The sequence below is a fragment of the Syngnathus leptorhynchus genome, chromosome 1, assembly GCF_054491065.1.
Source record: "Syngnathus leptorhynchus isolate UIUO chromosome 1, UIUO_Slep, whole genome shotgun sequence".
NCBI lineage: Eukaryota > Metazoa > Chordata > Actinopteri > Syngnathiformes > Syngnathidae > Syngnathus > Syngnathus leptorhynchus.
Window position 1 is genome coordinate 1,256,261 of NC_141195.1, and position 11,240 is coordinate 1,267,500.

The 11,240-nt window shown below is 48.7% G+C and overlaps 1 protein-coding gene across 7 annotated transcripts in view; it reads left to right on the forward strand.

Moving 5' to 3' along the window:
* Positions 1-11,240, forward strand: part of tpd52l2b (tpd52 like 2b) — a 54,616-nt gene that overhangs the window by 37,777 nt on the left and 5,599 nt on the right. For 6 of the 7 annotated variants that reach the window (XM_085913267.1, XM_085913268.1, XM_085913265.1 and 3 more), the window contains one exon: positions 1,424-1,472. The exons of the other annotated variant lie outside the window; for it this stretch is intronic. In XM_085913267.1, coding sequence (XP_085769393.1) covers positions 1,424-1,472 — 49 coding nt within the window. The remainder of the gene's footprint in view (positions 1-1,423; positions 1,473-11,240) is intronic. 7 annotated transcript variants of the gene reach the window in all.

The following is an 11,240-nucleotide window of genomic DNA, read 5'->3' on the forward strand; positions in this document are numbered from 1 at the left end:
GACCAAGCTGGCGTAGGACCCACATATGGCGGCCTATAAAGAGGTCGTCCTGACAAAGAACAGGGCTCACTCGCTCGCTCGTTCTCCCCGTCAGGGCTTTGCCCCTGCAAGGTGCCCGTGGGCCAAGAACACCGATTAGACGAAGATAGATGTTTCATTCTTTTTGAGATTAGACCAAAATCTACTAAAATGAATTTATAGTGTCTTCAAATTGGATTTTGTCAAATTTTAGGCTTCGAGGTAGGCAGAGGAGAGAGCCGCTTCTGTAGGAGCAAGAGGGAGACGCTATATTAAGGTGTTGTCCTCTCCCTCATCAAGGCTGACCTGTCTTTTTAAACAAGATTCGGATTTTGGGAACAAGGAGAACTGATCCCTGACTTTTCCACCAAATAGCATTTTATAGCTTTTGTTTCTTACCCTTTTTTACGATTTGAGAGTTTTGCAATCAAGAGAACTTTAAGACTGAATAATTTTTGCTCAATAGAGATTGGTGAGTGTAATTATTGTTGTTTGTTCGAACAGTCGAGACTTGTAATTATTTTTCTTGCTTATTCATTAAAGTTCTTCTTAATCCTTAATGCGGTTATCGATTGTTTTGTATTAACTATGTTGAGCATGGTTTTATATGCAGTAATTAGAACTTTAAATCTCTTTTGTTTTTCTATCATAGTCATACTGTAAACTGTTCAGTTCTTGTGAAGACAGATTTAATCCTTAACATCAGGATTTGTCAGATCTGGTTCGAAATATCTTAAACTCAGCTACGTGCAGGTGTGCGGTAGTGTAAATAATGAATCCCCGCGTTTTTACCAGAGACAGCTAAATATATCCGAAATTTTACAAGTGCAGCAAATCAAAGGAAGATAACCGCAAGGAGAAAAAGGGCGTAGTCATTCTGACGCCGTGTCTCAACAGATTACTCTACACGAGCTTCAAATGACTTTAGAGAGATTGGCGTCCTGAAAAGATGAAATTGATTCCTTCAGAATCAACTTCTTAGAGGTGGTCAGCAACTCAGATGAATATTTTCCGAACTCTGGCTTATTTAACTCTCGTCTCCCCGTGAGAGTTGTTTTGGAGCAACGGGGCCAAAGAAGAGTTTAAATCCTTTAAACGGAGAGCCGGTTGCTTACGTTTGATAAGTGCAGGATTTGACATGTGGTGCCCAATGTGGGGCAAATTTTTCAATGTTAGAAGCTGCCAATGTTACGGCTGTAACAAGAATGAAAACACATTCTTATAATTATCATACGCTACGTTATTATTATTATTTTTTAGTATTATTCTTATTCCTCCATCGATCCATTTTCTTTACCGCTTGTCTCCACGGGGGTCACGGGCAGTATGCGGGGGACATTATTAGTATTATTATTATTACGAAAAGTAACATTTGTTAAATGTTGACGCAACACTTGTGTCACAGGAACTCTGCAACCTTCAAGTCATTTGAGGACAAAGTGGGCAACCTTAAGGTGAGTAATTGTCTGGGTTATCCTATTAAGTTGCAATTAAACATACAGTACGCCAGTAAGAGACAGGAGACCAAGAACACAACCAGAGCCAGTGCGTCTTCTTGTGCAAGAAGGGGAAGTGAAGCTCTCAGTGCTCTTCCACTTCCCCTGGGCTCCTTTTTATTGACTTTGACCTGAAAAGAGGTGGCTCCAAGTCACACTATACCTTATATGGAGAGGTTTGTGTGTGCGTGTGTCTTGAGTATGTGTATGTGATGGTTTGGGTAGTGCAATTGTGCCTGTGTGCATGTGCGCCTTATAGTGCAGAAAATACTGTAGTAATATTACAATAAATACAATAACACTTAAGGTGGGTAGCAGTGAGCATCTAGGACGAGGTGTCCATGCTCCAGTGAGAATAAAAAAACTGTCCCTGTGCAGAATTGTATGTGGGCTGTTCCCAGCAAAATGGGTGAGGATATTTCGGAGAAAGCCTCCAGCCCCTAAGTTTCCAAGAGCTTTGGACAGATGGACGGATTAGACAGACAGACAGGCAGATAGACAGATATTTCATTCATCCGGGGGGGAAATTCAGTTGCCAGCAGTACGAATAAACAATTAAATAAATGAATTAACAGACAATATAAACATTGAACAAGACAAAAATGACAAACAAAACAAGAGATTATAGATCCACATTCGATGCAAAAGAAACCAGTGATTGAATAAATAAACCTCAGCAGATGAAAGTGTCAATACAGCACCCGCTGTTCTGCCACAGACGTCAGATCAGGCAGCTCCGCGCCCACAACAGAACCCGCCTTCCTCACCGGTTTATCCAGGCGTGTGGCATCCCTCTTCTTAATGCTGTCCCCCCAGCACGTCACTGCAAAGAAGAGGGTGCTTGCCACAACAGAGTGATAAAACATCCCCAGCATGACATTGCAGATGTTGAAGAATGCCAACTGCCTGAGGATGTACAGCCAGCATTTTCTTTCTTGCACAAAGCGTCCACGTGAGCAGACCACTCTAATTTATCGTCTAGCAACACTCCCAAGATATTTACAGGTCTGCACTATCTCCACACAGTTTCCATTTATAGTCACTGACTCAAGATGAGGCCTGGGCCTCCTAAAGTCCACCACCATTCCCCTGAACTTGCCGGTGTTTAGGTGCAGGTGGTTGGAGCCACACCAACTGGCGAAGCGCCGGACCAGGCTCATGTACTCCTCCCGTTCATCTTGAATACAGCCAATATTTGCAGTGTCGTCCGCAAACCTCTGCTCATGGCAGAACTCGGAGTTGTACTGGAAGTCAGAGGTGTACAGGGTGAATAGGAAGGGAGAGAGCAGCGTTCTTTGTGGACCTCCCACGCTTCTCCTCACCGTGCCTAACCTACAGACTCTCATGCGCACATACTGGGGTCTGCCCGTCAGATCGTCCATGATCCATGCCCTCAGGTGTGAGCTCACACCCATCATCGACATTTTGTCTCTCAGGAGCATGGGCTGAATGGTGTTAAAAGTGCTAGAGAAATCCAGGAAAGTAATCCTCACAGCCCCTTTTCCCTTGTCCATGTGAGCAAGAGGGGGATGCTGCTTGTAGTATCCTCCAACCTCCACCTTCTCCTAATACGCTACTGATGTACCAGTAGGTTGTGGGCCAGATCCACTTGCCGGAAGGGTTTTTGCTACCTTTTTTCCACTATTATTTCCTGTTATTTCCTTGGTTCATTTCAAGTTGATAACAACTACCCTTTATCTCAACCCATTTGGTCTCAAGGGCCAAACAACACCGTTATTGAGAAATGCTTAGGGCAAAATAATGTAATTACTAATGTAAAACTACTGCAACTGCATAGTTATACAACCCAAAATTGTTGCTTAGTGTATCTTGACATCCTGTATCCCGGAAACCTAGCATACAAATGTTCTGGTGTTTACCGCCTTGCTACTACCAAATATTAATGTCGACATACCCTAAATCACAACTCAAACAAAATATCTCTCAGCCTAGTTGGCATGTTAGCACATCGCCTTATAGTTCAAAGGTGCAGGGTTCGATTCCGGCTCTCGCCTTCCTGTATGTTTTTGCCCGTTGCCTGCGTGGGTTTCCTTTATGTCAGGGGTATCAAACTCAATTTACCTGGAGGCCATTGGAGAAAGAGTCCGGGATGCGGCTGAACCGGGTTGGTTTTATTTAGGCTCGGATAAAAACCTTTACACCCCTGTTCTCAAAATTGAATCACAACTTTAACATTGTTCTGAACATGGTTTATGCCAAGTTCTCGCTGCTAGAGACCTGGCAGCGCCTCCTCTCGCATAGCTAGCTGCGAGACTATCGCCCCATGAGCCGCGAGTTTGAGACCAATGCTCTGGGTACTCGGGTTCCCTTCCGCATTTCAAAGACATGCATGGGAGGTTAATCGGCCATTCTAAATTGTCATTTTCTGTGTGATTATGACTGTAAATGCTTGTTTGTCTGAGTGTCCTGTGATTGGCTGGCAACAAGTTCAGGTCTACTGCCCAAAGATGCCCTCGTGAGGATCATGGATGTTTTTGTAAAGCGCTTTGTTACTGCATAAACTGTTGTGAAAGCTCTATATAAATAAAGATGTAGTGAATTCAGGTTAGGTCAGGTATGGGGGCACACGCTGCAGCGGTGCTTTGCTGCGCCCACAATCCTGCTCTACTTGCTCGGTGACTGTCTGAAGTAGCGCCCGCCGGGCGCGATACATCAACACTCTTCAGATGATTACCAAGCTGAGGCAACCACCGTGCACGTGGCCTCCCTACTGAGTGCTTCTAGCCTTTTGAGTCCACAGATTATTCTGTTAGCCGGGTCCGTCCGCCGGTAGCAAAACACGCGGCCGTAGAAGCGCAGCTGGCGCTCCCATATCTGACAGTCAACACACCTCATCTCCGTCCTCTCCAGTACCGTCTGGTTCGACACACGGTCTTGCCAACAGATCCCGAGGACGCGGCGAAGCGAGGTACACACGGTGTTCTTTGGCTCGCGGTCAGTGTCCATGCTTCACTTGAGTATAGCCCGACAGACATGACCAGTGAGCGAAAGACACGGACCTTTGTCAATTTGCTCAGATATCGGGAGTGCCACACGGTCTTCTTCAGCAAGCCCATCGCTCCCTGTGCAAGGCCAAGTCGACGATTGACTTCTGCCTTGCACGAGGTGAAGCGGTGAGCCACGCTGTCAAGGTAGGTGAACCCTTCCACAATCTCAACCTTCTCGCCTGCCACATCAGCCGACTCAATAGCACCATCCAAAATCTCGCCCAATGCCTAGATCTTTGTCTTGATCCAGGAGACACGTAGACCCAACGGCTCCACTTCCTCACCCAGCATTTTGAGGGCCCCCGTGAGGACATCCAGTGTCTCCGCAAAGATCACTGCGTTGTCGGCGCTGATCCGAAAGTTGCCGAACGATGCTCCACAGTCCGTCCTCCCCACGACTTGGTCTATAATCCAGTCCATACAAGCGCTGAAGAGCGCCAGCACAACCATGCACCCATGACTCACCCCAGTATCAACTCGGAAGAAGTCAATGGTGGCGCCACCGTGTCTAACAGCACACTCAGTACCGGAATACAGAGCCAAGGCAAGGTGGACAAGCTGCGAAGGGATCCCTGAGGGCTAGGAGTCTCCATAGAGCGTCTCTACTCACTGAGCTAGCAGCTTTCTATTGAATTCTTGAAGGCGCTCTGTCAGTGCGCGGAGAGCAAGGATATGGTTGACGGTGGATCTCTTTGGCTTGAAGCCGGATTGCTCAGGTCGCTGGTGCTGTTGCAGGAGGTGGCGCATTCTGTTCAGAAGTACACGGGCGAAGACCTTGCCAATCACTAAGAGGAGGGTAACCGATAGTTGTTGCACTCCCGGATGTCGCCCTGCCCCTTCCATATCGGAGCAACAATGCCCTGCTTCCAGTCGCTTGGGACAACGCCCGAGCTCCACACAGAGTAGAGTGCAACCCCTCAAGGGTGGCCTCCTCCCTGCACGGAGCATCTCTGCGTAGATACCACAGTTTCCCGGTGCACTTCCGTACCCCAGCTGGCCCACTGCCTTTCGGACTTCCTCAAGGTTGGACATGTCAGTGCTGATAGGAAGGGAAGGCGCCGAGGCTAGGATACCGTCCACGGATAACTCGCACCTGGGGGGGTCGAATCGATACAACCCCTGAAAGCACTCGCACCTGCGCTTCCGGCAGGTTTGTACCATCCACTGCCAGCACTGCTGAGGTTCGCGGCCGGGGTCCAGCCAAGTGAAGTTCCTGGATCGCCCTGTAAACTGGGCAGGCATCACCTGTAATCAGGTGATGCTCAACAGTCTCACAAAGACCCCGGACCCGTTCCTTCTGATCCCACCTGCCTGTAGCAATCAGCATGCCCACGACGATGTTCGTGGTCCCGACGGATAGGGCACTCTTGACGTCTCCTGGGTACCTCAGGTATGTTCTCCTTGGTAGCCCCCATGATTGAGTCTCTGAAGCCCTTCCACATCACCTGCGGACCCCCCGAGAAGTCCAGCCCCCCAAGCCTCCCAGCCAGACTCCTTACATACGCCCCAGTCACGTCAGGTTCCCATAGCCGGCTGACGTCCAGCCTTACTTGGCCAGGCGCCGCCCTTCTCGGGGCCTTGAGACGAAGCGACGAGGAGCCGGTGGTCAGTATTGAAGAACTGAGCACTCCGAAACACCCGACAGGCCTGCAGCAGGGACTATCAACAACCCATGAGAACGTGGTCAATCGTCTTCCTGGTGGGGCCAATGTTAGAATACCAAGTCTACTGCCACGGAACCACCCTCTGAAACCATCCATCCATCCATCTTCTTCCGATGCCCGAGCCACCTCATCTGACTCCTCTCAACGTGGAGGAGCAGCGGCTCTACTCTGTCTCTCTCCCGGATGACCGAGCTTCTCACCCTATCTCTAAGGGAGAGCCCGGACATCCTGCGGAGGAAACTCATTTCGGCCGCTTGTATCCTGGATCTCGTTCTTTCGGTCACGACCCATAGCTCGTGACCATAGGTGAGGGTAGGAGCGTAGATCGACCGGTAAATCGAGAGCTTTGCCATTTGGCTCAGCTCTCTCTCCACCATGACGGTCTGGTACAGAGTCCGCATTACTGCCGACGCTGAACTGAATCCGCCTGTCGATCTCGCGCTCCATCCTGCCCTCACTCGTGAACAAGACCCCAAGATACAGCTAACAACACCACGTCATCTGCAAAAAGCAGAGACGCGATGCTGAGGTCCCCAAACTGGACCCCCTCAACGCCTCGGCTGCACCTAGAAATTCTGTCCATAAAAATTATGAACAGAATCGGTGACAAAGGGCAGCCTTGGCGGAGTCCAACCCTCACTGGGAACGAATCCGACTTACTGCCAGAAATGCGGACCAAACTCTGGCATCGCTGATACAGAGACCGAACCGCCCTTATCAGTTGGCTCGACACCCTCCACAGAACCTCCCGAGGGACACGGTCAAATGCCTTCTCCAAGTCCACAAAAAACATGTGGACTGGTTGGGCGAACTCCCATGCACCATCGAGGATCCTGCCGAGGGTGTAGAGCTTGTCCACTGTTCCAGGGCCAGGACGAAAGCCACACTGCTCCTCCTGAATCCAAGGCTCGACCTCCCAACCCATCCTCCTCTCCAGCACCCCTGAATAGACCTTACCAGGGAGGCTGAGGAGTGTGATTCCCCTGTAATTGGAACACACCCTCCGATCTCCTTTCTTAAAGAGGGGAACCACCACCCCAGTCTGCCAATCCAGAGGCACCGTCCTTGATTTCCACGCAATGCTGTAGAGCCGTGTCAGCCATGACAGCTCCACAACATCCAGAGCCTTTAAGAACTCCGGGCGGATCTCATCCACCCCCCGGGGCCCTGCCACCAAGGAGTTTTTTAACTACCTCAGTGACTTCGACCTCCGAGATTGGAGAATCCGACTCAGAGTCCTCAGGCCCTGCTTCCACAATGGAAGGCGTGTCGGTGGAATTGAGGAGGTCTTCGAAGTATTCCCCCCACCGACTCACGACATCCCGAGTCGAGGTCAGCAGCACACCATCTCCACTGTAAACAGTGTTGACTGTGCACTGCTTCCCCTACCTGAGACGCCGGATGGTGGACCAGAATTTCCTCGAAGCCGTCCGGAAGTCATTCTCCATGGCCTCGCCAAACTCCTCCCACGCCTGGGTTTTTGCTTCAGCAACCCCCGAAGCCGCGTTCCACTCGGCTATCCGGTACCTATCAGCTGCCTCCGGAGTCCCGCAGGCCAAAACGGCCCGATAGGACTCCTTCTTCAGCTTGACGGCATCCCTTACCGCCGGTGTCCACCAGCTGGTTCGGGGATTGCCGCCACGACAGGCACCAACAACCTTACGGCCACAGCTCCGGTCGGGTGCCTCAACAGCGGAGGCGTGGAACATGGTCCACTTGGACTCAATGTCCCCCGCCTCCTCCGGGACGTGGGAAAAGCTCTGCCGGAGGTGGGAGTTGAAGCTCTTCCTGACAGGGGATTCTGCCAGACGTTCCCATCAGACCCTCACAGAGCGTTTGGGCCTGCCAGGTCGGACCAGCATCTTCCCCTCCCATTGGAGCCAACCCACCAGCAGGTGGTGATCAGTTGACAGCTCCGCCCCTTTCTTCACCCGAGTGTCCAAAACATGCGGCCACAAATCCGATGACACGACTACAAAGTCGATCATCGAACTGCGGCCTATGGTGTCCTGGTGCCAAGTGCACACATGGACACCCTTATGCTTGAACATGGTGTTCATTATAGAAAATCCATGTCGAGCACAGAAGTCAAACAATAGAACACCGCTCGGGTTCAGATCGGGGGGGCCGTTCCTCCCAATCACGCCCTTCCAGGTCTCACTGTCATTGCCCACGTGAGCATTGAAGTCACCCAGTAGAACGATGGAGTCCCCAGAAGGAGCGCTCTCCAGCACTTCCTCCAGGGACTCCAAGAAGGGCGGGTTCTCTGAGCTGCCGTTCGGTGCATGGGCACAAACAACAGTCAGGACCCGTCCCCCCACCCGAAGGCGGAGGGAGGCTACCCTCTCGCACACCGGGGTGAACCCCAATGTGCAGGCGCCCAGCCAGGGGTGTATGCCAACACCAGCTCGACGCCTCTCACCGTGGGCAACTCCAGAGTGGAAGAGAGTCCAGCCCCTCTCGAGAGGGCTTGTACCAGAGCCCAAACTATGTGTAGAGGCAAGTCCGACTATGTCTCGTCGGAACTTTTCTGCCTCATTCACCAGCTCGGGCTCCTTTCCAGCCAGAGAGGTGACATTCCATGTCCCTAGAGCCAGTCTCTACAGCCGAGGATCGGACCGCCATGGTCCCCCGCCTTTGGCCGCTGCCCAGCTCACTTTGCACCCGACCCCTTTGGCCACTCCTACAGTTGGTGAACCCATGGGAAGGGGGACCCACGTTTTCTTTTCGGGCTATGCCCGGCCGGGCCCCATAGGCGAAGGCCCGGCGACCAGGCTAACTGTTTAAATATTCTCTCGGTAATGTTCGAATGAACATCCATCCATCCATTTTCTGAACCGCTATGTCCCCACGGGGGTCGCGGGCATGCTGGAGCCTATCCCAGCCGTCATCGGGCAGGAGGCGGGGGACACCCTGAACTGGTTGCCAGCCAATCGCAGGGCACACGGAGACTAACAACCATCCGCACTCGCACTCACACCTAGGGGAAATTTGGAGTGCTCAATCGGCCTACCAAGCATGTTTTTGGGATGTGGGAGGAAACCGGAGCACCGGGAGAAAACCCACGCGGACACGGGGAGAACATGCAAACTCCACACAGGGAGGGCCGGAGGTGGATTCGAACCCGCACCCTCCTAACTGTGAGATGGACGTGCTACCCAGTGCACCACCGAGCCGCCTGAATGAACATCATATAATAATAATAATAATAATAATAATAATAAAGCCCAGCTCACTTTGCACCCAACCCCTTTGGCCCCTCCTATAGGTGGTGAAGGGGGGACCCACGTTTTCTTTTCGGGCTATGCCCAGCCGGGCCCCATGGGCGAAAGCCTGGCCACCAAGCGCTCGCCTTCGAGCCCCGCCTCCAGGCCTGGCTCCAGAGGGGGGCCCCGGTGATCCGCATCCGGGCGAGGGAAAACTAAGTCCATTTTCGTTTGTCATCATAAGGGGCTTTGGTGAGCGCGATGTAGTGAAACCGCAATAAACAAACCGCCATGTAGCGAGGGATTAGTGTATTGTTAAATTAGGCAGGCATTTCTGAATTGTAAATCGAAATTTTGAGAATGTTGAAAATCTAAGCCCAATGTGAATTGAATCTGCTGAATGATGTGAATTTCAAACTGGAACAACGCAAATGTGAAATGTTAAATGTGCCATTAAAAATGAATGGGGGAAAATTTGCCGTAAATTTGAGAATTTTGCGGAAACTGAAAATTTTTGGAATGACAAAAATGCAAGTGTCATCACGTGAATATTTGGAAAACGTCAAAAGTGGAATGGAGTGAATCGGATGAATTATGTGGAAAGAGAAGCGCGTCAAAAAAGTTAGGAGAATAAAATAGCGGAAGAACTAGAAAATGAAATTTCTGGAGAAAATGCGTGTGAAGGCGAAGAAACTGAATACATTCTTAGGGAATGCTGCAGAATGATGTTAAAATGAGTTGAATCGGTTGAAAAATGTAAAAATTAGAGTTGAAAAAACATTTTAATTTAATTTTAATTTAATTTTAATTTAACAGAATTTGAGGTGAATTTCAAAATTGAAAATTTTGAATTTTTGGTGAGTGGGAAGTAAAAATTAGAGTTAAAAAAACATTTTAATTTTATTTTAATTTTAAATTTAATTTAATTTTAATTTTAATTGAATTTTAATTTAATTTTAACAGAATTTGGGGTGAATTTCAAAATTGAAAATTTTGAATTTTTGGTGAGTGGGAAGTTGTGGATTAGGTAGGAAAATGCTGAACAGTTGAACGTTGGAATGGGTTGAATTGTTTGAAACGTGTAGAAATAGGTGAAAAACATAATTGTGGAGAATGTGGCATGAATTTAAAAATTGAAAATGTGTAATTTTTGTCAAGTGGGAAGTTGTGGAATAGGTAGGGAAAAAATGAACAATAGAAAGTTGGAGCTGGTTGAATCGGTCAAAAAATGTAGAAATTAGAAGGGAAAACGAAATTTTTGAAAAATTAGCGTGAATTTCGAAATGGAAAATGTGGAATTTTTCGTAACCGTGAAGTTACGTGGGAAGTTGTGGAATAGGTAGACAAAAGATGAACAGTTGAAAGTTGGAACAGGTTGAATCAGTTGAATAATTTCTAAATTAGAGTTGAAAAATGAAAATTTTGAATTTTTGGTAAGTGGAAAGTTGTGTAATAGGTAGGCAAAAGATAAACAAGGTGAACAGTTTAAAGTTGAATCGGTTAAAAAATGTAGAAGTCAGAGCAAATGTTGAATCCCCATAGAGAATGAATGGGAATTTAGAAAACAAAATCTGTGCGAAAATCTTTTGAAATTCGGAACGAAACAAAATATACGGGTTCAGATGAAATATATGTGTTCAGGAGGTTCACCTCTGGGGTGAAAATGTTAAAACGGGTTGAATTGGACAAAAATTGCAAAAGTTAGCGCAAATGTAGCTATTTAGGGCACTTGTTGAAATAAGGTCACTTCCCGTTTATTTGGGGTACTTCTGGTTTGATTTGGGTCACTTCCGGTTTATTTGGGTCACTTCCGATTTGATTTAGGTCACTTCCGGTTTACATGGGGAA